Source organism: Cervus canadensis, chromosome 30, assembly GCF_019320065.1.
Source record: "Cervus canadensis isolate Bull #8, Minnesota chromosome 30, ASM1932006v1, whole genome shotgun sequence".
In the NCBI taxonomy this organism is placed as follows: domain Eukaryota; kingdom Metazoa; phylum Chordata; class Mammalia; order Artiodactyla; family Cervidae; genus Cervus; species Cervus canadensis.
In genome coordinates, this window is record NC_057415.1 from 21,923,457 (window position 1) to 21,950,570 (window position 27,114).

The 27,114-nt window shown below is 42.5% G+C and overlaps 1 protein-coding gene and 1 long non-coding RNA gene across 4 annotated transcripts in view; both read left to right on the forward strand.

Moving 5' to 3' along the window:
* SHC3 (SHC adaptor protein 3) overlaps window positions 1-27,114 on the forward strand; it is a 191,106-nt gene that overhangs the window by 51,860 nt on the left and 112,132 nt on the right. For all 3 annotated transcript variants that reach the window (XM_043453207.1, XM_043453208.1, XM_043453206.1), the window contains one exon: window positions 381-451. In XM_043453207.1, the coding sequence (XP_043309142.1) occupies window positions 381-451 (71 nt within the window). The remainder of the gene's footprint in view (window positions 1-380; window positions 452-27,114) is intronic.
* LOC122431763 overlaps window positions 2,454-27,114 on the forward strand; it is a 44,530-nt gene continuing 19,869 nt past the window's right edge. Inside the window, exons 1-2 of the long non-coding RNA XR_006266627.1 lie at window positions 2,454-4,242; window positions 4,589-4,668. This is a non-coding gene — a long non-coding RNA (uncharacterized LOC122431763). The remainder of the gene's footprint in view (window positions 4,243-4,588; window positions 4,669-27,114) is intronic.

Consider the following 27,114-nt stretch of genomic DNA (forward strand, 5'->3'; position numbering starts at 1 on the left):
GGATATTCGGATGTTGGGTGGTGGTTACATGACAGGTACATGTTTAAATGATCATTGAGTTGTACATTTATGATTTCTGCATTTTATGACATACAAGTTATACCTCAGCAAAAGTTTCTGAAGATGTATTGCTAAAGAAAGTGAACATGCTAATGGGTTTCATGAAAGTTAAGTATAGTGCCAAATGTAAGCACTCAGGATGTTTTCTGATGGGTGAGAGTTATTACTTCTATAGAAACAGAATGAAGTGTCACCATGAACAAAAAGTTATAATGTGGTTGAAAAAATGTGTATGGCTCCCCAAATGACTTTGTTCTAGTTAGGAATCATCTCTTCATTTCAGTTCTCTGACTCATGACTTACGTTTTCTCTCCTTACAGTATCTGGGGTGCATTGAAGTTCTTCGCTCAATGAGGTCACTTGACTTTAGTACAAGGACACAAATTACCAGGTAAGTCCTCTTGAAAATGGACTCCTGTGATTTTACTTGAGAAAGGAATGATAATTCTGAGGTAAACCACTAGAAATTTCCAGAGGGAAAGTCTTTCCCTTGAGTGCTGGTGACCAGTGACAGGGAGTTAGGACCCACTGTCTCAAGTCTCCCAAGTGTTCATCTATGTTTGTAACATGTATGTTTTGACACAAGCCTCCTGAAGAACACTCCTCATTTCCAAACTCTTTTTATAATTAAGTTGCAGACAAATGGAGTGTTTAGGTTTGTTTCTTTAATAAATGAAACTCTAAGACCAGACTGATATTTTAAAATCTCTGTTATTTCTTTTTTTTAAAAAAAATCAAGATGTCAAGAGAGAATTTCCAATGGTATACACAGAGAATAAAATTGCATAGAGTTGGAAGTAGAAATGTTAATGGGAGTAATAATTTAGAAAGCAGACTGACTCTTTTAATGTATCAGTGATTTTGAGCAGGTTTATATATTTTAAACCAGATTTTAAACTTCTTGAGGGCCAATTCTGTTTTTAAGCATGTTTTTATAAAATTCATAGCCTAGTAGAGCTTGTACCTTTACAAAAATGCCAATTTCAAGTCATCTTGAAGAAGAGAACCAGAAAGCTAAGACTAGGTCTGTGAAATAGCTACATTTCAGAAAGTGATGAGCTTATATTGCTTTGGCAGTAGTGGAATTGTTTAATTTAAACAGTGACCTCAGAAAATGCCTCAGTTTTATCTCGTTCAAATTTGTCTATTGGATATCTTTGCATTAGCAAGCCAAAAATTCCTGGCCCAGGGATTGAACCTGTGTCTCCTGTATTGGCAGGCAGATTCTTTACCATTGAGCCACCTAGGAAGCCCAGCTATATAGTACTATACTGTAAAAGATTTAAACTACTTTTCACACAAATAATATATAAAAGAGCAAACAAAAATAAATAAAACATTTTTAACCTTACAGTACAGTACCTTGAAAAGTACAGTAGTGCCCACTACATCACTGCTGCTGTAATGCTTGCGTCCAGGCATCCTGAACTTGAAATAAAAATACTGTACCTCTATACTCTAGACAATACTGCCGTAAAGTACACAAAAGCACAGCCGCTGGGAGAGGATGCACCCATGTGACAGTGTATGCCACGTGTGTGAACTAATTTGTGTGATTTGGACATGTGAACCATGTTCACATCTTAGCAAGTTTGCAACTTGAAGGTTTGGGCTTCCCTGATGGCTCAGCAGTAGAGAATCTGCCTACAGTGCAGGAGACCTGAGTTTGATCCCTGGGTTGGGAAGATCCCCTGGAGAAGGGCATGGCAACCCACTCCAGTATTCTTGCCTGGAGAATTCCATGGACAGAGGAGCCTGGCGGGCTCCAGTCCATAGGGTCACAAAGAGTTGGACATGACTGAAGTGACTGAGTGCGCACACACGCACACAACTTGAAGGATCATATGTGGGGACTTACTGTATTTATGAAAGTCTGCTCAGGGGACAGAGACGCTTGACAGATGAAGAAAAAACTTTTGCAGAAGAACTAGCTGGCGATGGACAGGGAAGCCTCTTGTGCTGCAGTCCATGGGGTTGCAAAGAGTCGGACACTACTGAGCGACTGAACTGAACCAAACTGAGAAGAACTAGCGTCCCAACAGGCCCTGGTCCCTGCAGCTGCATGGCCTTGAAGAGGGTGACTCCCTTGAGTTCCGACCCCACAATGTGACCCCTGTCAGCACGCCTTCCCACACCCTTATGACTCAGCACTATTAAGGCCATACAGAAGCCCCACGGCCGAAGCTGGGCCACTCAAGAGCTTGAGGAAGCCGCCCTCTGTTGCTTCCCCCATCGCCAGCGCCGCCTCATGGTCTGTGAAGCCTGACACCCGCGTGGGGGACCACCTTCCTCCCTGTGTGGATTCCACTGTGCCGTGCAGCCCCGGAGGGCCGCGGGGGACGGTCTCGACTTGATGTCCCCCTGGGGAAGGCGGGGGCCTGAAGCAGGGAGGACCCAGCTCCCCAGCTGGAAGTCAATCAGAGACCTGCGCTTTCATCTGCGTTAAGCCACTGGGTCTTCACATGAGGAGACTGTGGCAGAATGCTGAGGGCCACTGCTGTGGCAACCGGCCACTCTGCCCCTGGGGACCACACCCGGTGCCTCGTTAGATGGGGTGGGGTGGCCAGGGTGCTTTTGGTCTGACTCGGCCAGCAGCCTGTCAGGCCACCCTGCAGGGTGACAGGAAGTGCCCATGTGCCATGGTCACGGGAAAAGCCAGGCCTTACTTTCTCTCCCCTTCCCATCTGCTAATTTGATTTGCCATGTTAAATTTGATTTATTATTGAATATCACCTTAAGCTGTTTTTAGAGCATGGAAGTCTATAAATATATATGCAGTTAGACCCAGAGGACTCAGCAAGCTGGTCCTTCTCCAACAGTAAGTGTGATGGTCTGACGTGTATTTTTGGTTCTAAATGACCCCAGCTGACCTACAGTGCTTGGATTCACACAGTAACCAGCAAGTTTGCTTTCCACTCAGCCTCGCATAGACACATGAACTCTGTGCATGGTTTTGCTACACTTTCTGGGTGAGTTCCTGTAAATCTACAAAGTGTTGAGCAGAGGGCAACACCACACTTGCTTTTTTCAAACTGTAGAGAGAAAACAGTTGAATCTAGTTTAGGTTTTTCCTCTCCCTTATTTTATTAGCACCATGCTCTAACCAACTGAACTAACCGGCCACTTTCCCTTATTTTAAAGCTGTCATAGTTTCAGTGAGGCCTGAAGATGCAGGTTTAGCCCAGACCTTGACCAGCATGGCCCATGGACGAGATTGCTCCCTAGCACTCCATTTAACATCCACATGCTGGAGGATTCTGCTTCAGAGTCCAGGTGTTTTGAAAGTTCCCCAGGAACATGTATGAAAACTTTTTGGTTTGAAACCAAACTCAAAATTTGTGTTAAGGACAACATCCTTCTTTGAGGAAGGCATTTCCTTTTGTTCTTTTTAAAAAATATTTATTTTATGTATTTGGCTGCACCAGGTTATAGTTGTGGTACACCAACCACCAACTCTTAGTCGTGGCATGTGGGTGGGATCTAGTTCCCTGACCAGGGATCGAACCCAGTCCCCCTGCATTGGGAACACAGAGTCTTAGCTACTGGACCACGAAGGAGGTCCCTCATTTTGTCCTGATTCAACCTATCGATGGGGGTCTCTGAAGACTTTTATCACGGATGCTAGCATGAGTTGAAGTTCAGAGTCACCTGGCCACAGCTTTCTCACACTATAGCCTGAGGGGGCAGAGTGTAATGGACACAGACTCAGCCATGAGCTGGTGAGTCAGACTGAATGTTGTGATGTTGGGATCTTTTATGTCCGATGTTTCCCTCAGGGAGTTTGGTTAGATGGCAGATGTGTGACTGTGTGGAACTGGTCTGACAGTGCTGGGCACTGTGATGGCTACAGGGCCATGATTTTGAACAAAATAACCAGCACACCCTGGTGGCCAGAGGGAGAAGGGAACCTGCAGACAAGGTGTTAAAAGATCGATCGTGGATGCTCCTGATACCGTGAGAAGGGCGGCCTGGCTTGTGGGGGTCTCTTGCCAGTTAGGTGCGTGGAGGGATCCATCCTCAGCCTGAAAGAGGGCTCGCGGGACGGCCTCAGTCTGGCTTTTTCTCTCCATCCACCCTCTCTTCCCTGAGTCGACCTGGCAGCCTTGGTAACACTCGCTTGTCCAGTCACTTCTGGCTTCCAACATTCTCTCAAGGCTCTCAAAAAAAAAGAAAAAGGCCAAGGTAAAACCTTTTACCACACAATCCTTCAGCTCCATGGACTCCCCCAGCATCCTCATCTGTGTGCATCCATCCCAGCTGTGGTGTTTCTCCTCGTGTGCATGAAGGCCTCCGGCCACCGCGTGCCCTCGTTGGACTTCCCACAAGAGAGGGACCAACCAGGCTGCGGGGCTAGGCACCCTGGCCTCCGCCACCCCCACGACGTCCACCACAGCCCTTTGCCATCCCACATCAAACTTCTCTGTCACGTGGCCATTTCATCACCAGCTCATGGGGGAGTGGATCAGTGCGCAGGCTGAGGTTTGGGGAAAGGTCATATTTACTAATGAGCTATTTGTGTTGTTTGTAGAAGATTTGCCGTCCTCAGGGTGGCGTTCGGCCTGTGAGGAGCTGTGGGGAGAGGAGATGGACGCAGAGGAAGAAAGGCAGGTAAGGCGCTGGGAGAACTGCACACGGTCTGGGGATGACCTGGGGTCTGATCACACTACCCTGACCAGGAGGAAGCTGGAAGCACCCAGGCACCGAGGCGGTCTGAACATCTTCTGTTCAGCTTTGAGGTGATCCCTTCCTTTTGGACCATGGCATGGATCCCACATGCTTCAGGAAACGGGCAGGACTTTGGTTCTGCAGCTTCCTCACCTTGCAGATCCAGAGGATGAATTTGGAAGGGCCCTGGCTTCTCTGGTAGCTCAGCTGGTAAAGAATCCGCCTGCAATGCAGGAGACTCTGGTTGCATTCCTGGGTGGGGAAGATCCCCTGGAGAAGGGCTAGGCTACCCACTCCAGTTTTCTTGGGCTTCCCTGGTGGCTCAGACGGTAAAGAATCTGCTGCAATGTGGGAGACCTGGGTTCAATCACTGGGTTGGGAAGTCCCTGGAGGAGGGAATGGGCTACCCACTCCAGTATTCTGTCCTGGAGAATTCCATGGACTGAGGAGCCTGGCAGGCTACAGTTCATGAGGTTGTACACGATTGAGTGACTTTCACTCTTATTTATCTGCAAATCCATTGTATCAAAGGTGTTGAGATGTGCGCTTGATACCTGGCAGGTGACATGAAAAACAAGGCTGACTTTCGCTCAGGTGCCCTCAGGCTCCAGGATCTTATCTCGCCAGTTAGGCTCCTCCCCTATGATATCGGAGAATTCCTTTTTCACTACAAAAGAAACACGTCTAATGTCGATTTAAGTTCAACATGCCAGGAAAAGGAAGAAATCTGTAAAAATCTTTCCCGAGGCTGGCTGACTCTCAGAATTAGAAAGGGGAGCAGTGGGTGTGAACAGCCTGCCCGCCCATCCCTGTATACATCCTGCCGGCACAGGATGGCTAACTTATGATTTCAGCCTTACGGCTCGCTCTAAATTTATTTGTTCTGAACACGTTTCTCAGGCTGAGCCTTTCGAAGACTTCCACCCCCAGAGGGGCGAGGCCTGGCAGGGAGGGAGTTAGTGTTTTCTCAGTTTAGAATTCTTTTTCAAAACACCAGCTTGCCCGCGTGCAAACGCATCCGGGCTTTGGGTGCAGCGGGCTGAGTCCTTCCGCTTTTCTTCTACGTCCTTACTCAGGGCTTACCACCAACCGGTAAGCTTTGGGCTTTGCGCCTCATTCGTCACTATTTGCGTGCGAGAATGTGATAGATGGGGGTGTGTGCATCACAGGTGCCCAAAAAGCCACGACTAGGGAAAGAGGGCCAGAGTCACGAGGCAGTGGGTCAGGTGACAGCAAGCGTATAAAAATTACCACGGGAATACGGAGGAGGCTTGGATGAATCTGGGAGGACTTCCTGGGGGAGTAAGCGTTTAACACCGGGGTGAATTTCCCTGACCACATGGCAGACCGGAAGAAGGCATGACATTGAGGCACCTGCTTCCACTTGGGCCCCTCAAGGTTTCTACGTGCCTGCCTCTGGGCAGTAATGTAATACCCGCCAGAGGGTGGGGCCTGAGTCGGATGCAGTGAAGGAACACAGGCGCACGCTGCATCTGTCTGAGGCCTGGGCCCAAGCCCGACTGCCTTTAGGGCAGAAAGAGAGCTCTGGGGCTGAGGGACATAGGCGTCTGCTTTCTGATAGGCGCGCTTTGGTGTTCCGTCTCTGCTTGCTGATATAAGTGGATGCATTCACCCCCTTTGTGAAGAATAAATGAGAGGTTACAACATCTGGCACACGCTGTCTACAGGTAGAGTCTCAAGGCCATTCCATTGACCAGACCCACACATGTGCCTTCATCTGTCCCCTTGTGGACCCTCAGACTTAGTGTGAGGAGCCTACTGGGGAGGGTGCTGCAGGGATCAGAGGGCGGGAATGGGCCGCTGGTGCTGGTGAAGCCCCTATCAGAGCCGAGGAGCCAGACTCTGGCCCTGGAGGGAGCATAGCCATGTTTGTGAGGATGTCCATGGAGCCCAGACTGGACTGGGGGCTGCAAAATGACAGCTCTAGCTGAAGGTTCACAGCATCACTTGGTCTCCAGGCTTGTCTCTCTGAATCCTTTCCAAATCAAAATTTTCTCTTAGGGCTCTCTGAGCAGCCATCCTGGCCTGATCTTTGGACAGCAGTCTCCTGACCCAAGCAGCAGAGCCTTATTTACAGGTGGGGTTCCTAACCTAGCAGGCGAGTAAAAGGATCCATAGGTACCAGCTCATAATTACCTCTCACCAGAGAGGAGCATCCTAGGTTCTCATCACTTCTCAGGGTTGGCTCCTCACCTGTGGAATAGGGTGGAATCCCTACAAGCAAGCTTGTTTAGAGTCTTAGACCTACAAAGTGCAGGGGCTGCACCTGGTTTGCCAGGTTACACATAGTAGGTGTTCAGCAAATCTGGATAGAGTCTTTATCATGGATTTAATTTTGCAGTTCACTCACTCTTTCCAAATTTCAGTATATGGTAATATCAACTATTGATTGACATTATTCTAATTATCAGTATCAACCAGTTCCATTCAAGGCAGGTTTTCTAGCTGAAAAGAAACACTGGTTTGATGCAACAAACTAAAGTTACTGAAAAGGGTGAAATTTTTGATAACAGCACTGATTTTCACTTACACCAATATTATCTGGTATTTCGTTCTATCTTCTTACTTTGCTGACTGCTGCTGTTGCTGATAATAATAATGATGATAATAATAATACCAACACTATTATTGAATACTTGCTATATTGCTCTAAACTTTTCATTCATTCATTCACTCAACAAATTTTTATTGATCACATGTCGTGTTCTGTCACTGTTTAGATATTCAGAACAGGACACTAAATAAAAGCTAAACTTCTACTGCAGGGAGAGAGAATAAGCACATGGAGATATCAAAAGAAGGATGAACTTATAGTTTTCTTAGTTGAAAATAGTCAAATGTCAGCAGTTTCATGTTGCTTGGCATAATAATTTCAGATAGCGATGAGAGCATGTGGTATCTTCTCTCAGGGTCCCTGGGAGGTGAACTGTGTGCATTTTGGAGATGAGGAAACTGAGGATCAGAATGTTTATAAAACCTGTCAAAGATCACAGTGCCAGGAAGTGGCAAAGTTGAGACTGGAACCAGAGCAAGTCTGAATCTAGAGTCAGGAGTCACCCACTGCTACTTGAACAAGAAGGTTGCATCCGTAGGGAAGCCACAAATGCTGGCAAACTCCAGACATACACTGGGCAGGGGGCACCATTGGCAGATGGAAATTCCTTGTTAATTTAAAACTCCTTTCCCGACCACAGTGACATGATGGCCTTAAGCAGGCCATGGAGAAAATGAGGCACTTGCAGTGTGGTTGGGATGAATGGGGCAAATACATGTAAGGAAAAGGGTCAGCTGTGGGGCAGAGTGGGCTCTTCAAAGATTGTGCTTCTTCCCTTCTACTTGCTTTATTCATCCTGTGCTTCAGCAACTCTTCATTGAATTTTACTAAATTATAGAAGTGAATATAATACAAGTGTTTTTTTAAAAAAACTTTTCATATGAATAGTTTGTAGAAAGGATGAGAGCCTCGCCCACCTTAACTAGCCCAAAGTGAGTAGGGTAGGTTAGAATGGGGAGAAGTGGGGCGGAAAGCGGGTGATTGAGAGGTGATAGGATAGATGAGATGAAGAAGGGTGGCTAGGTGGGGGTTGTGGAATGGGAAAGGCTGTGTAGGGGTGGGGAGAGATGAGGTGGGCTGGGTAAGGTGGAGGGGCCTGGGTGTAAAGGATGAGATGCCATCTTTCTCTCCAAGAAGTTTTAGATGAGTCGTGTTTTCTCACCTTGACCATTGGGATAAACTAGAATCAAGATTTCTGGGAGAAATATCAATAACCTCAGATATGCAGATGACACCACCCTTATGGCACAAAGTGAAGAAGAACTAAAGAGCCTCTTGATGAAAGTGAAAAAGTTGGCTTAAAGATCAACACTCAGAAAACAAAGATCATGGCATCCGGTCCCATCACTTCATGGCAAATAGATGGAGAAACAGTGGAAACAGTGGCAGACTTTATTTTGGGGGGCTCCAAAATCACTGTAGATGGTGACTGCAGCCATGAAATTAAAAGACGCTCACTCCTTGGAAGAAAAGTTATGACCAACCTAGACAGCATATTAAAAAGCAGAGTCATTACTTTGTCAACAAAGGTCCATCTAGTCAAATCTATGGTTTTTCCAGTAGTCATGTATGGATGTGAGAGTTGGACTATAAAGAAAGCTGAGCACCAAAGAATGGATGCTTTTGAACTGTGGTGTTGGAGAAGACTCTTGAGAGTCCCTTGGACTGCAAGGAGACCCAACCAGTCCATCCTAAAGAAAATCAGTCCTGAATGCTCATTGGAAGGACTGATTTTGAAGCTGCAACTCCAATACTTTGTCCACCTGATGCGAAGAACTGACTCATTTGAAAAGACCCTCATGCTGGGAAAGATTGAAGGCGAGAGAAGAAGGGGATGACAGAGGATGAGATGGATGGATGGCATCACATACTTGATGGACATGAGTTTGAGTAAACTTTGGGAGTTGGTGAGGGACAGGGAGGCCTGGCGTGTTGCAGCGAATGGGGTCACAAAGACTCAGACACGACTGAGCTACTGACCTGAACTGAACTCAGTCTGATTCTTGTTTTTTTTTTTTTTTTCCGCAACTGGAAAATGCGACATTATTCTACTTCCTCATTTCTACTTTCATTTCAGACACTGATTAACACTTTGTCAGGATGACCCTATCACGGTAGTTTTCTGACAAGCTGCTTAGGAGATCAGCTTCAAGTTAAGTAGCTGTTTCTCCCAGTGAGGGCATAGTGCCCAAGGGCATGAAAACCTCCAACCATGGGACCTGTTCCTGGGAACCTGGGTGGAGAGATCTTTCTACTGAGAGTCTGCTGGGTGGGAGTGTCATTGTCAACTGGACTTGCCTGGCATGGGCTTGGACAGCCAGTTGGCTTCACACATGAGCCAGGATCTCATGGGATGTGGGGCTAGGAAGGGTGAGTGACTAGAATAAGTTCAGATGTCATTGAAACACAGAGAAAGGGGCTAGACAGAGTGTCTAAGAGTTTAACGCTGAACTAGTCGAGGGCTTGGTAGAGCCTCAGGTGCAAAGCCTCAAGTTATTGGGTGTTTTTTTTTTTTTTTGGTTACTTATTTACTTCTTTAGCAACTAGCTCTGTGTCCTGGTGAAACGTTTATTTAGTAAAGACATATCACTCTTTGAAGGGAAGACAGAGAAAACAGGAAAATTGTCAATTACCATAATCTCCTCCCATGGAGAGAATTCTGTTGCAGTGGGTTGGGGCGAGGCCTGGGTGATCCCCAGGGTGGCCTGATAATATCTCTGGATGATAGCAATAGGAATGGAAGATCTTTTTCTCTTCTTTACCATATTACAACACTTGGAAAGGACTCTTCACCTAACCCAGGCTCCACTGTACTCTGGATTTCTTGGAAAATCTAGCAAGCTGGAATAAAGGGGCCACACAGATATGTTCTGACCTGGGACAGGGTCCCCAGAGATTTAATGACACATACACATATTATCTCATTTTCTAGCATAGTGGTTCTCAAACTCGAACATACATCAAAATTACCTGGAAAGTTTGTTACAACAGATGGTGGGACCTCACCCTCAGAGTTTCTGATGCAGTAGGTCTGGGGTGGGGGCTGAAAATGTGTATTTCTACCAAGTTTTCAGAGGTGGGTGCTGATGCTGCCAGCTCAGGTATCACATTTTTGAGAAGCAGCGTTCCAGAGTTCTATGTTTCACTTCTGAACCATTTGCAACTACCATCTATGAAACCACAGCTTTGAAAATAGGTCTATTTATTTTTTTCCAGTGTTTCCACTCATCCAAAAATTTTAAAAATGGAGAGCATTCTTGAGTTCATGGTTTAGAATGGTTTAAATAGAATCCATAAGATGAATATGTGGCATTCATTCCATACTCTCCTTAAGGACCATCTGGTATAGTGTATATTTATAATCCTCATGCCAGAAGCACATTTGTGTAAGAATGATGTACCCCCCTGATTGCTCCTTTTCTGTCTCTTTCTCTGAGTTCACTTACCCCCAAATATATCATTCTATAAGGAACTTTTTGCTCTTGCAGAGAGAAGCTAGTGTTGCAGGTTCTGGAGTCACATTGTCTGGGCTTCTGTTAGGCTGAGCAACTTTCCAGCTTGTGGTCTTGTGCAAATAACTTATGTTCTCTGTGTCTCAGTTTCTCTGTCTTTAAAATGGGAATCATCATGGTGCCTCTTTCATAGGATTGAGAAGAAATTGCATTGATATCTGGAAAGCACTTAACATCCTGTCTTGTACCTGGAAGGACTTAAGGCATGTGAATATCATACGGATATTTTCATTTTTATTATATCCCCTCTTTGTTGGTCATCTCATTGCTTTAAATAACACTTCTAGGTATATAAGTCACAAATCTGTACCTGTATCTGTACCTCTGGATCTTCTCTTCAGTACAACCCTATATTTTTAGCAACTGATGGACCTGTGTCTTCTTGCTCAGTAAGTTGCCAAGTCCTAAGCAACCTATCTCTGACTCTCTGTTCTTTTTGTGTCTCTCCATTCTCACCTCTATTACCATAGTTGGGTCCAGCTCACAACTCCCTGAATGTTTGTCACAGCTACAATCCATGCATTCTCTCAAAGTAGGAACCAGGGAGTCAGTCTAATATCATCTCTCTTCTACTATCATCTCATCTTCTCATCATCATCTCTGTAACATTGGTACAGTTACCAATGCTGTGGATTCTCCTTTGGAAGCCTCCCTAGTAATTTCTCTCCTTTTTTCTAGTCTCTCTCTTCTTCAGTTTTATTTGTATTTGCTGATCCATTAATGTGCCTAAAACATATTATTTCCTGTTAAGTTTCATTGTCTTACCCACCACCTGCAGAATACAATGAAAAAAATTTTAACTTAATATTCAATGTTCTATTTGAGCTGCCCCAGCATACCTTTCCAAATATATTTCTTCTACTCCCCATTATGCTTCCTTTGCACAACCACACCAACCTACATACGGCTCCATTCTCCTGGTCCACTGTGACACCTCAGAGTCAAATATCCAGCTATAAGTATTCACTTTTACCCTGAGCTACAAGACCACTTTGTCTGAATTGCTTTGTAGGCTTTTACCTTATGCACATTGTATTAGACTTTTAAAGACACAGCCCATATTTCATCTACTCAAATATCATCTCCTGCATATAAAGCACTTCCTTTTTAAATAACTAAAAAATCACCGTCAATTAAAATATGACACAATGCTTTCACGTCACTTAGATTCAATTTACACATATTGAAAACGCTATTTTGGATATTTTGCAGACACAGATTCATATCCTTGTCATACTTGTACATTTATTAGAAGGAAAATATAAGTAATAAGAAAAAGATGTTCCTAGAAGTTTCTTCTAATTCAGAGTCTGAATAAAATGAATCGTTTTTTTGACTCCAAGTCTTGCTGTCTATGTTTTTCTAAATTTTATTGTCCTTTAGGTTATTTCAAGAGCATTAGAAGGCAATAAAATTAGAATCAGGAAAAGAATAGAAAACAAGTTTGAAACGGAAAAGGTAGTTTTTAAAAGGCACTAAAATTGATAAGCTGCTACTTAGATTGGTCAAGGAAAGAGAAAATTCAAATTACTAATAACAGGAAGGAAGGAGGGACCAACACTACAGATACTATAGACACTGCCACAATAGGAAGGGAATATTATGAACAATTTTATATCGACAAATTGAATAACTTAGATAAAATGGTACAACTACCAAAGTGGCTTAAGGGAAAAATAGATAAACGTAATAGGTCTGTATCTATTAAAGAAATTAAATACATGGTAAAAGCAATAAGAAAATCTTTCCATAGAGAAAACTCCAGGGACACATGATTCCGTTGGTAAATTCTACCAAACATTTATATTTAAACAATAAATATAGTTTATTGTTATCTTTTTGATACATTGTACATATATGATACATTGTACACTGGAGGGGTTATCTAAGACTTGTAAGGTTGATTCAACATTAAAAAACATCAGTGTAATTACACATTTCAGCAGACTGAAAAAAAAAAATGAAAATCTCAATAGATGCAGAAAAGCCTTTGATGAAATTTAAGACACATTCATGATAAAAACTCAGCACACTACCAATAGAAGGAAACTTCCTTAATCTGATAAGACATCCACAAAACCCCTATAGCCCATACCACAATTAGTGATGAAAAATTAAATATTTTCCCTCTAATATCAGGAACAAGACAGGAATGTCTACTTTCACAACTCTTTTAATGGCCTAATATTTTTATTTTTATTTTTTTTCATTTATTTTTATTAGTTGGAGGCTAATTACTTTACAATATTGTAGTGGTTTTTGCCATACATTGACATGAATCAGCCATGGATTTACATGTGTTCCCCATCCCGATCCCCCCTCCTGCCTCCCTCCCCATCCAATCCCTCTGGGTCTTCCCAGTGTACCAGCCCTGAGCACTTGTCTCATGCATCCAAGCTGGGATGGTGATCTGTTTCACCCTTGATAGTATGCTTGTTTCAATGCTGTTCTCTCTGAACATCACACCCTCACCTTCTCTCACAACTCTTATATAACATTGTACTAGAGATTTTAGTAAGATAATAAAAAGGAAAAGGAAAAGCCATACAAATTAGACAGGAAGAAACAAAGCTGCTTTTATTTGCAGATGATATAATCATTCATAGAAATTCCTGAAGACTCTATGCATAAAAGCTACTAGAACTAATAAGTGAGTTTAGCAAATTTGCCGAATACAATTTATATAAGTATCAGTTGTATCCTGTATTTTACATACTAACAAGAATTAGTTGAAAAATGAAATTTAAAAAGAACCATTTACAATAGCACAAGACATGAAATAGTGTTAAATTAACAAAATATGTGTTAGATTTATATGCAAAAACTTCTAAACATTGATGAGAAAAATTTTAAAAGATCTAAGTAAGTGGAGAAATGTACTGTGTTCATGGTTTGGAAGACAGAATGGTTAAAATACCAGATCTTTATATGTAGTCCCTCGATATATATGTTTTAATACAATTCTAATCAAAATCTCAGTGAGCTTTTTGTAGAGAGCGACAAGCTGATTCTTCAGTATGTATAGGATAATCAAAGACCTGGAATAGTCAAAACAATTTTGAAAAAGTCATACAAAGAGAACTTGCACAAATTTGCAGTAACCAGTACAGCGCAATGTTAGCATTAAGGACACAAGGACAGACATGTAGAGTTCAGAAATGTATGCACACATACGGTCAATTTGTTTTTGACAAAGGTGTCACAGTAACTCAATGGAGAAAGGATAGTCTTTTCAATAATGCTGCTGAGACAACTGCATATCTACATGCAAAAACCAAGAACAACAAAAGCAACAATGACCTTCTATCACCGTTTACAACAAACTTCTTCACACATATACAAAAGTTAACTTGGAAAAATAAAAGTTGAAATGCCTTGTAGTCCTAAATCCAAAGGCTAAAACCACATAACTTCTGGAATAAAACATTTGAGATAGTCTTCGTAATCTTGGATTAGGGAAAGACTTCTTAGAACATGAGAAACACAAATCACAAAAGAAAAAAAAAAGGATAGATTTGCTTCATCAAATTAAAAAGTTTCTCTTTGAAAAACATTGTTAAAAGAATGAATGACAAACCACTGACTGGGCAAAAATATTTACAAAACACGTATCTGGTAAAGATGTGTATATGCAGCACAGGAAGAAGTTTTGCAACAGACCAGTTTTTTAAAATGAGCAGGTGATGTGACTAGCACTTCATCAGAGAAGAAATATGGAAGATAAATAAACACATGGAAAGATGTTCAACACTGTTAGTCATTGGTGGTGGTGGTTTAGTCGCTAAGTTGTGTCCCACTCCTGAGACCTGACGGACTGTGGCCTGTCAGACTTCTTTTTCCATGGGATTCTCCAGGTAAGAATACCAGAGTGGATAGTTATTTTCTTCTCCAGGGGATCTTCTCCACCCAGGAACTGAACCCAGGTCTCCTGCATTGCAGGCTGATTGTTTACCCACTGAGCTATGAGGGAATTAGGTAAATGCAACCTGGGGCTTCCCCAGTGGCTCAGCATGAACGAATCCGCCTGCAATGCAGGATCTGCCGGAGACGCGGGTTCAATGCCTGGGTCAGGAAGATCCCCTGGAGGAGGGCATGGCAGCCCACTCCAGAAATCTTGCCTGGAGAATCCTGTGGACAGAGGAGCCTGGCGGGCTATAGTCCATAGGGTCGCAAAGAGTTGGACACAACTGAAGTGACTTAACACGCACACAAATGCAAATTAGAACTGTGTTGAGCTACCACTACATACCTACTGGAATACCAAACAACTCAAAACAAAACAAAACACCCTGACAATACCAAGGGCTGGCTATGATACGGAGGAGCAGCTGTAACTTTCAAACAGGGCTGCTGGGCATGCAAAGTACTATTACTTCGGGAAAAAGTATGGCAACTTCTTATACAGTTAGTCACTTACCATATGACCCAGCAATCCCACTTCTTTTTATTTTAAAGAGAAGTGAAAGCATAGCCATACAACATACAAAACCCTGTATGAAGGTTTATAATAATTTTACTCACAATTGTCTCAAATTGGGAAAAACTCAAATATCTATCTACTGGATAATGGGCAGACCAAATTGTATGTCAACATAATGGAATGAAAGTGAAAGTCGCTCAGTCATGTCGACTCTTTGTGACCCCACGGACTATACAGTCCATGGAATTCTCTAGGCCAGAATACTGGAGTGGGTAGCTTTTTGCTTCTCCAGGGGATCTTCCCAACCCCAGGATTGAACCCAGGTATCCCACATATTGGAATACTACTCAGCAATAAAGAGGAACAAAATCTTTAAAAATTTTTATAGTCAGCTTGCTGTACATTGTATGGCCAGAACTTAGTTACAACTAGAAGTTTGTATCATTTGACTACCTTCACCTATTTCTCCCAAACTCTTCCCTCACTTCTGGCCACCACCAATCTGTTCTCTGTTTTTATGAGTTTGATTTTTTTAGATATTACATATAAGTAATATTATAAAATATTTGTCTTTCTCTGTCTGACTTATTCAGTTAGCATGATGCCCTCAAGGTCCATTTGTATTGTCATAAATGGCAGTATTTCCTTGTTTTTTTTAATGGCTGAATAATGTTTGATTGGATACATGTACCATTTTTTTTTAATCCATTCAATTACTGATGGACATTTAGGTTGTTTCCAAGTCTTGGCTGTTGTAAATAATGCTACAGTGAATAAGGGGGTACAGATATCTCTTTGAGATACTTATTTCATTGTCTTTGGATATATACTCAAAAGTGGAATTATTGAATCACATGGTAGCTCTCACAGTCATGTCCATTGAGTCAATGATGCCATCCAATCATCTCATCACACTCTGGCAGACGGTGAAGGACAGGTAAGCCTGATGTGCTGCAGTCCACGTGGTCTCAGAGTCAGACACGACTGAGCAACTGAAGAATAACAACGTGGTAGTTCTATTTTTAATTTTTTGAGGAATCTCCACACTGGTTTCCATAGTGACTGAACTAATTTACATTTCCAGCAACAGTGCATGAGGATTCCCTTTCTCCACATTCTCAAAAACTCTTACCTTTTCTGTTTCTGATAAGAGCCACTCTAACAGGTTGGCACCTGGTATTATGGTTTTGATTTGCACTGTTCTTTTACTTTGCCAACAAAGGTCCGTCTGATCAAGGCTATGGTTTTTCCAGTGGTCATGTATGGATGTGAGAGTTGGACTGCAAAGAAAGCTGAGCACCAAAAAATTGATGCTTCTGAACTATGGTGTTGGAGAAGACTCTTGAGAGTCCCTTGGACTGCAAGGAGATCCAACCAGTCCATCCTAAAGGAGATCAGTCCTGGGTTTCATTGGAAGGACTGATGCTGAAGCTGAAACTCCAATACTTTGGCCACCTGATGCCAAGAGTTGACTCATTGGAAAAGACCCTGATGCTGGGAGGGATTGGGGGCAGGAGGAGAAGGGGACGACAGAGGATGAGATGGCCGGATGGCATCACCGACTCGATGGGCATGAGTTTGAGTGAACTCCGGGAGTTGGTGATGGACAGGGAGGCCTGGTGTGCTCCCTGGCGTGCTGCGATTCATGGGGTCGCAAAGAGATGGACACGACTGAGTGACTGAACTGAACTGAATGATTAGTACTCTTGATCACCTTTTTATGTCCCTATTGGCCATTTGTATGTCTTCTTTGAAAAATGTCCATTCAATTCCTCTGTCCATTTTTTAATTGCATTGAGCTTTTTCGGCTATTGAGTTGTGTGAGTGCTTTATATATTTTAGATACTAACCTTTTTTCAGATAGATGATTTGCTAATATTTTCTCCCATTCTGTCTTCTGCCTTTCCATTTCGTTGATGGTTTCTTTTGCTGTGCAGAAGTTTTTTAGTTTGAGGTAGTCCCACTTGTTTACTTTTGCTTTTGTTACCTTTTATTTTGGTGTCAAACCCAAAAAATCATCGACAAGACCTATGTCAAGGAGCTTATCCTCCCAATTCATTTCATCTTTCTTCCCCCTTTGGTGTGTTGGGAAGTTTTAAATTAATGATTCTATATTACTAATGGTCTGCTCAACAAAATCTTCTTACATGCAATAATATAGATAAATCTCAGAAGCACTGTGCTGAGAGAAAGAAATCAGACACAAAAGGCGGCATGTTGTATAATTCATTTATATGACAGTCTGGAAAAGGTGAAGTTAAAGGCAGAGTTCAGCTCACTAGATGCCAAGGTCTGGAGGAGGGAGAAAAGCAATGACCACAGAAGGTGTATATGGATCCCTTTCAGGGATAATTAGAATAGTCTATCTCTTGATTTTATTGTGGTTACATAAGTGTACATACTTTTCAAAAATTAATAGAACTGAACATCTAAAAGAATGAATTTTACATTATGTAAATTTTATTTCAAGAGACCTGTCTTTCCACTATCGTCTTAAAATTTTTTTGTCTTGAAATTGTTTTTTTCAAACTAATGATACTCATTCTGCAAATTGTGATGCATATATTCAGGAAATGGTAACTACATCATAAATGCTGCCTGGCCACAGAAGTTTGGGAAACATTAAAATATGAAAAAATGTGCTTCTTAGAATCAATGCATTGGGATTCTTTCTCTTCCCTAGGGAAGGGAACCCTTTAAGCTTCTAAGACCCTTCATGGCATCATTGGAGACTGGCTTTTCCTTACTTCACAATCTTTGGTTAATAATTATTGAGTCATTTAATGCTTTTTACATCAGAGAGGTTTCTTAAACCTGAACTAATAGGTAGGGAATTTTGTGCCTTGGGAGACAAAGGGAATGCACCAATAATAATCAGGCAGAAGATTTTCATGAAATAACTCTATTCTGTGGATCAAAATGTATCCTTTTTTTCTGAGTATAAAAATAATACCCAAAATTAATGTATGTCTATTGGTACAACATTGGAGTGCATAGAAGCAGTATAACCTCCTACCCATAACCAACACCGTTAAATATTTTAAAACACCACATTTCAACTCTCAGATGCACTCTTTTCACATATTAACATCTCTGAAATCTGGACACATTTATACTGAGTCATATCTTAACCTCTTTCAGTTCAGTGGACTGAAGTTGTATCAGTTCAGTTAAGTCGCTCAGTTGTGTCCGACTCTTTGCAATCCCATGGACCGCAGCATGAGAAGCCTCCCTGTCCATCAGCAACTCCAGGAGTTTACTCAAATTCATGTCCATTGAGTAGGTGATGCCATCCAACCATCTCATCCTCTGTCGTTCCCTTCGCCTCCCACCTTCAATCTTTCCCAGCATCAGGGTCTTTTCTAATGAGTCTGTTCTTCGCATCAGTTGGCCAAAATATTGGAGTTTCAGCTTCAGCATCAGTCCTTCCAGTGAATATTTGGGACTGATTTCCTTTAGGATGGACTGGTTGGATCTCCTTGCTGTCCAAGGGACTCTCAAGAGTCTTCTCCAACACCATAGTTCAAAAGCATCAATTCTTCAGCACTTAGCTTTCCTTATAGTCCAACTCTCACATCCATACATGACTACTGGAAAAACCATAGCCTTGACTAGATGGACCTTTGTTGGCAAAGTAATGTCTCTGCTTTTTAATATGCTATCTAGGTTGGTCATAATTTTTCTTCCAAGGAGTGAATTTTAATTTCGTGGCTGCAGTCATCATCTGCAGTAATTCTGGAGCCCAGAAAAATAAAATATGTCACTGTTTCCACTGTTTCCCCATCTATTTGCCATGAAGTGATGGGACCAGATGCCATGATCTTAGTTTTCTGAATGTTGAGTTTTAAGCCAACTTTTTCACTCTTCTCTTTCACTTTCATCAAGAGGCTCTTTAGTTCTTTTTCACATTCTGCCATAAGGGTAGTGTCATCTGCATATCTGAAATTATTGATATTTCTCCTGGCAATCTTGATTCCAGCTTGTGCTTCATCCAGTCTAGTATTTATCATCATGTACTCTGCATATAAGTTAAATAAACAGAGTGACAATGTACAGCCTTGATGTACTCCTTTTGCTATTTGGAACCAGTCAGTTGTTCCATGTCCAGTTCTAATTGTTGCCTCCTGACCTGCATACAGATTTTTCAGGAAGCAGCTCAGGTGGTCTGGTATTCCCATCTCTTGAAGAATTTCCCAAAGTTTGTTGTGATCCACACAAAGGCTTTGGCATAGTCAATGAAGCAGAAATAGATGTTTTTCTGGAACCCTCTTGCTTTACGATCTAGCAAATGTTGACAATTTGATCTCTGGTTCCTCTGCCTTTTCTAAATCCAGCTTGAACATCTGGAAGTTCATGGTTCACATATTGTTGAAGCCTGGCTTGGAGAATTTTGAGTATTACTAGCGTGTGAGTTGAGTGCAGTTGTGCGGTAGATAGAACATTCTTTGGGATTGCCTTTCTTTGGGATTGGAATGAAAACTGACCTTTTCCAGTTGTGTGGCCACTGCTGAGTTTTCCAATTGTATGGCATATTGAGTGCAGCACCTTCACAGCATCATCTTTTAGGATTTGAAATAGCTCAACTGGAATTCCATCACCTCCACTAGCTTTGTTCGTAGTGATGCTTCCTAAGGTTCATTTGACTTCACATTCCAGGATGTCTGGCTCTAGGTGAGTGATACACCATTGTGGTTATTTGGGTCATGAATATCTTTTTTGTATAGTTCTTCTGTGTATTCTTGCCACCTCTTAATATTTTCTGCTTCTGTTAGGTCCGTACCATTTCTGTCCTTTATTGTGCCCATCTTTGCATAAAATGTTCCCTTGGTATCTCTAATTTTCTTGAAGAGATCTCTAGTCTTTCCCATTCTATTACTTTCCTCTATTTCTTTGCACTGATCACTGAGGAAGGCTTTTTTATCTCTCAGTGCTATTCTTTGGAACTCTGCATTCAGATGGGTATAGCTTTCCTTTTCTGCTTTGCCTTTCACGTCTCTTCTTTTCACAGCTATTTGTAGGGCCTCCTCAGGCAGCCATTTTGCTTTTTTGCATTTCTTTTTCTTGGGGATGGTCTTGATCCCTGTTTCCTGTACAATGTCACAAACCTCTGTCCATAGTTCTTCAGGCACTCTGTCTATCAGATCTAATTTCTTGAATCTATTTGTCACTTCCACTGCATAATCATAAGGGATTTAATTTAGGTCATACCTGAATGATCTAGTGGTTTTCCCTACTTTCTTCAATTTAAGTCTGAATTTGGCAATAAGGAGTTCATTATCTGAGACACAGTCAGCTCCCAGTCTTGTTTTTGCTGACTGTATAGAGTTTCTCCATCTTTGGCTGCAAAGAATATAATCAATCTGATTTCGGTGTTGACCATCTGGTGATGTCCATGTGTGGAGTCTTCCCTTGTGTGTTGGAAGAGGGTGTTTGCTATGACCAGTGCATTCTCTTGGCACAACTCAATTAGCCTTTGCCCTGCTTCATTCTTTACTTCAAGGCCAAATTTGCCTGTTACTCCAGGTATGTCTTGACTTCCTACTTTTGCATTCCAGTCCCCTATAATGAAAAGAACATTTTTTGGGTGTTATTTTTAGAAGGTCTTGCAGGTCTTCATAGAACCATTCAACTTCAGCTTCTTCAACATTACTGATTGGGGCATAGACTTGGATTACTTTGATATTGAATGGTTTGCCTTGGAAACCAACAGTGATCATTCTGTCGTTTTTGAGACTGCATTCAAGTACTGCATCTCAGACTCTTGTTGACTATGATGGCTACTCCATTTTTTCTAAGGGATTCTTGCCCACAGTAGTAGATATAATGGTCATCTAAGTTAAATTCATTCATTCCAGTCCATTTTAGTTCACTGATTCCTAAAATGTTGATATTCACTCTTGCAGTCCTGTCTGACCACTTCCCATTTGCCTTGATTCATGCACCGAACATTCCAGGTTCCTATGCAGTATTGCTCTTACAGCATCGGACTTTGCTCCTATCACCAGTCCCATCCACAACTGGGTGTTGTTTTTGCTTTGGCTCTGTCTTTTCATTCTTTCTGGAGCTATTTCTCCATTGATCTCCAGTAGCATATTGGGCAGCTACCAACCTGTGGAGTTCATCTTTCAGTGTCTTATCTTTTTGCCTTTTCATACTGTTCATGAGGTTCTCAAGGTAAGAATACTGAAGTGGTTTGCCATTCCCGTCTCCAGTGGGTCACATTTTGTCAGAACTTTCCACCATGACCCGTCGGTCTTGTGTGGCCCTACATGGCATGGCTCATAGTTTCATTGATTTAGACAAGGCTGTGGTCCAAGTGATCAGTTTGGTTAGTTTTCTGTGATTGTGGTTTTCAGTCTGTCTGCCCTCTGATGGAGAAGGATAAAAAAGGCTTATAGAAGCTTCTTGATGAGAGAGACTGACTGAGGGGGAAACTGGGTCTTGTTCTGATGGGTGGGACCATGCTCAGTAAATCTTTAACCCAGTTTTCCGTTAATGGGTGGAGCTGTGTTCACTCCCCATTATTTACCTGGGGCCAAACTCAGTGGAGGTGATGAAATTAATGGTGACCTCCTTCAAAAGGTCCCATGCACGCACTGCTACACTCAGTGACCCCAATGTTGCATCAGGCCACCACCGACCCATGCCTCCGCTGGAGACTCCTGGACACTCCCAGGCAAGTCTGGGTCAGTGTCTTATGGAGTCACTGCTCCTTTCTCCTGGTCCTGGTGCACACAAGGTTTGTTTGAGCCCTCTGAGCATCTCTGGTGGGAATGAGATTTCATTCTAAATGCAAATTCGCCCCTCCTACCATCTTGCAGGGGCTTCTTCTTTGCCCTTGCTGTCCTTGCTGAGCATGTGAACATCTGCTGATTGTTCATGTCAGCTCAATTAGACAACTTTTACCCTCAATAGTCAGTTCACCAACCATTCAAGGGAATGTGAGTCTTCAAAATGGGTCAAAATCCTTCCCTCAAGACCTTTTGGAAAGGCTAAGCATTAACTCTTGCATAATAGGCCTCAGTGGCTTGGAAGAAAATACCAAAATAGTAACAGAGCATTCATTTAAAAACTGCTGTCTCACCTACATTCTGGATGGCTCAGAGGATGATGTTGCATAGAAATGCACAGATACCAACAACTGAATCATAACGTGATTCAGAAGTATTGAAACCACAATGCCAAGAGGTTGCAGGAATATTTTAGTCCATTTATTTCACTTACCTATTTCTTTGTGCATATATAGGAGTGATATATATAAATAAAACTCTATGCATCAATAAGTCTAAAAGAGTTCTCTGAAAGTATAAAAGAAAAATTCTAAGGGATGAAGTATTGTGTCATAGTTTTTTCTTTAGTTGTGGGACATACAATGAGCATTTTTTATTTCTGGGACATACCACATGATCTCTTTTGCAGTTGGGTTCATCTTCAATTTGACTGAAGATAACATTTCCTTCATCTTTTCTGTGCATTATAAAACATTTTTGTTTGTGATTTTAAGTAGAAAAGGTGCAAGAATAGGACAAAAGAGCCCTGCCAATCTCTAATTTTTTTTTTTTCTGAACCATTCAAAGCTACATAAGAGTGTCTTTCCTCAGAACGATGACATTTCCTTACATATCTGGAGTACAGTGATCAAATCTGGAACTGTAACAGTGATAAAACACTATTACCTAATCTACAGCCCATCTCCACATTTCATCAATTGTCCCAGTAATGTCTTCCACAGTTGTTTTTGCCCAGTCTAGGATTCCATCCAGGATCTCACACTATATTTAGTCATCATGTTTCTTTGGACTCCTTTAATTTGGAACAGTTACCTAGCCTTTCTTTGTCTTTCTTGACACCGACATTTATTAAGAGTACATGCTAGTTATTTTGTAGAATTTACCACACTTTTAATTTTCCTGTTGCTTTCCCATGATTCATTTTGGGTTATATTTGGCAGTGAACAATAGAAATTATTGTTTCCTTCTCAGTGCATGACCTTAGGAGATACATGATGTAACTTTTTCCATATCGGTGACATCAACTTTGATGAATTAGTTTGATACAACTATGATGGTTTGCTTTTCTTATACCTTGTTGATACAGTAGTGTTCAGACTGTATATGAAAGGTATGTTCATCTTTCCTCCCTTAGAATCATAAACATATGTCATTATTAAGAACTCTCAGTACTTGTTATTATGCAAAAAGAACAAAGTCTAAAATGTCTGAATGCAGTCTGGGTTGAGCCAAGTTATCTTGAAAGTTGGGTTTGAGCTTAGGCCCTGAGCCAGCACATAGTAGGTGCCCAATCAATGTCTGTTGAAATCTTGTTTTCATGAAGTTATTTCATGGGAAATAACTAAAAATGAAGCATTAGGGAAAAAAGCAAGTTGCAGATAGTGGCAGCCCAGCTGAAGATGTGATTAATAAGACAAACTCTGAGTAGAAAGACTGATTTAAATTTTTTCCCTTCTTTTGACCCCAGAACCTTTTCTGTGAAAATGAGTACAGCTATATCTGCTGAGCAGAGTGGAAGTCACTTATTTTTAGAAGACCAGGCTTCCTTTGTTTGAATATAATATTGGGGGATACTGTCCTTTCTCTTCACATTTTCATTTTCTACTTATGACCTGGAAAAATGAAGAGTTGTTGGATAATTTCCAGATTAGCAGCTTATAGCTCCTTTTGAAGTAAAGCCTTTAAGCACTGGAAAGTGAATTCAATTAGCTAATCTGCTATTTCCTGTAATTTAGTTTAATGCACTTTAATACCTAAAATATCTATCAGAGGTAGACATATTGTTGAGCGGTGAGTCTGATCTTCTCTGGGGGACACGACAGGGTCTGTGGTTGGTTGTTCTTTTAAGCAAATGAGCTCCTCATACTGCTTGCTGGAACCTGGCCTGGCTGGCATCCTTACTCCGGTGCGTTCCGCTCAGCATCCAGGGTCTCTACAGCTCCCCCTCTGGTGGAACTTCTAACTCCGCTTGTCGCCTGGTCAGGGGGCACCTGCCCTAGAGGGCTCCCCCTGCAGGGCTGGGGTGGCTGGTTCCTGCTGCCTAATGGAATTTCCTCCACTCTCTTCCTGGGCCCTGGTCACTCCTTGTCATGTTGTCTTTTGTTTCAGCAAAGCAATCTTCACTTCCTCAGGCCCCGAGTTTCGCAGGACCAGCCTCACATAGGTGGCTGCTGAACTCCTTGTCCACTCCACTCTGTCCAGAGCCCAAGACCCCTCACCCTGGGGAAGGCAGCTGGCAGGCAGATCCTGGGCGTCTGGTTTTCAGACCCTTCAAGGAGCATCTGAAGCACTAGCAAACTCTGCCTGCTGCCTGTGAGCATCACAGGCCCCGGTTGTCCTCACCCTTGTTCCCTCTTGACCCGCAGGGACCCGCAGGACAGCCAGGTGACGGTGAAGATGAAGGTGTTGCCGCCTGCCCACTGGGTGACCCCTGAGTGTGCACCGGGAGGGTGGGGGCGGCCCCTTCCGTGACTTTCATACTGAGTCTACCTTCCTTGGACATCTTTCTCTCCTGTAAAAGGGGCATCCATGAACTCCTCCTGGGAGAACACACACATACACACACAAGCACAGATGGTACTGCTGGTGGCCTGGGGAGTAGAGTCCGGGGCACTGTGGTCCCTTATGGGAAACAAAAACTAGACTCCACCCCAGGGTTTCTCAGCCTTGGCATCCTTTACTTTGGGAGTCAGATCATGCTTTGTTGGGGGGACTGTTGTGTGCATTTTAGGACATTTAAAAGCCCCTCTGAGCTCTACCTACTAGACAGCCCCTCTTGCAACATCCAAAGTCTTCAGACTCTGCCCAATGTCCCCTGGATTAAAACTGCTGCTTTGCACTAACCTGCATGCATGCTAAGTAGCTTCAGTTGTGTCCGACTCTGTGCGACCCTATGGACTGTAGCCCTTAGTCTCCTCTGTCCACGGGATTCTCCAGGCAAGAATACTGGAGTGGGTTGCTGTGCCCCGCTCCAGGGAATCTTTCTGACCCAGGTATTGAACTCACATCTCTTAAGTCTCCTGCATTGGCAGGCGGATTCTTTACCACTAGCGCCACCTGCCTACCTTAAAACTAAATTTGATTTCATCATAAAAGTCACATATACATGCCCACCAGAAAAATTTTAGAAAACAAAGAAATGCACCCCAAAAAAGAAGGGGAAGTTTTCCCTTAATCTTTCACATTTGTTCAATCACACTATGCAAAGTTTTGTGCCCTTCATTTTTTGTCCAATATAACATTAAGTAACATCAGGTTCAGATTATTAATTTAATTTTATGGTATGTACATATATTATCTCCAGCTCACTCCCTCCAGTCTGTTCACTTAGTCTAGTTGGAAATTAACTCAGCCCTTCATACCTGGTGGGAGGTGAGTCTGAGTGCAAACCTCACTAGGGGTGGATGGGATCAGGTCTGCCTCACAGTCTCCATCCAGCTTCTTGAAACCAGGACACAAGCAAATACTGATGTCCTGGTTCTCGGGGGATCAAGAATCATTTCATGCCCATTTATTAGCCGGTATCATTTTATGTGTTTGACAGAATTCTTGTTTTCATATGACTATGACTCTCTTATCCATCCATATTCAACATTAGTGTGTGTAGTAGAGTAGACCTTGATCCTTTGAAATGTATGTGCCTAAATATATGTTATTTATTATTTTTTAGCTGTGGTTTGTTTGTATCTGAGGCAGTGCTTTCTGACATGTGGCCAGACGCCCACAAAGCCTTTTAATAGCTTCAGAGCACAGGCTGTGCCGAAGGATGTCCCACGAGAAGCATATTATCATTTAAGTTTGAAAAGGCCTTACTTAGATCAATTATTTATAGCCTCAGGCAGGAATTCTATCATTATGGGCATAAAAATATATTGAAGAATGGTGATGTATTTGACAGGAAATGCTGAAGGTTTAATTATACCCCCAGTGAAGGACAAGGTTAAAATTGATGAATATCTGTCAGTGACCTGTGACCCAGTGGCTTAGCATGTAGGTGTGAGACACACTACACTTTTATGCCAGGCTGCTGCCATGGCCTTCATGGGGGTACACACAGCCCTTGGTGTCTGGCTCTGACAGCAGTGACTGTATTTTATTTTTATTTTTATTAAACATAAAATTCCCCATTTTAACCATTAGCCATTTTTAACTGATTAAGTGATATTAAGTATTCTCACCCTGTAGTGTAGCCATCACCACCATCCATCTGTAGGATGATTCTATCTTCCCAAATGGAATTCTGTTCCCATTAAATAATCACTTCCCATTCCTTACTCCCCTTCAGTTTAGTTCAGTTGCTCAGTCGTGTCCTACTGTTTGCGACCCCATGAATTGTAGCACGCCAGGCCTCCCTGTCCATCACCAACTCCCGGAGTTTACCCAAATTTATGTCCATCGAGTCGGTGATATCATCCAGCCATCTCATCCTCTGTTGTCACCTCCTCCTCCTGCCCCCAATCCCTCCCAGCATCAGGATCTTTTCCAATTAGTCAGCTCTTCGTATCAGGTGGCCAAAGTATTGGAGTTTCAGCTTCAGCGTCAGTCCATCCAATGAACACCCAGGACGGATCTCCTTTAGGATGGACTGGTTGGATCTCCTCACAGTCCAAGGGACTCTCGAGTCTTCTCCAACACCATAGTTCAAAAGCATCAATTCTTCAGCGCTCAGCTTTCTTCACAGTCCAACTCTCACATCCATACATGACCACTGGAAAAACCATAGCCTTGACTAGACGGACTTTTGTTGGCAAAGTAATGTCTCTGCTTTTTAATATGCCATCTGGGTTGGTTATAACTTTCCTTCCAAGGAGTAAGCGTCTTTTAATTTCATGGCTGCAATCACCATCTGCAGTGATTCTGCCTCCCCAATCA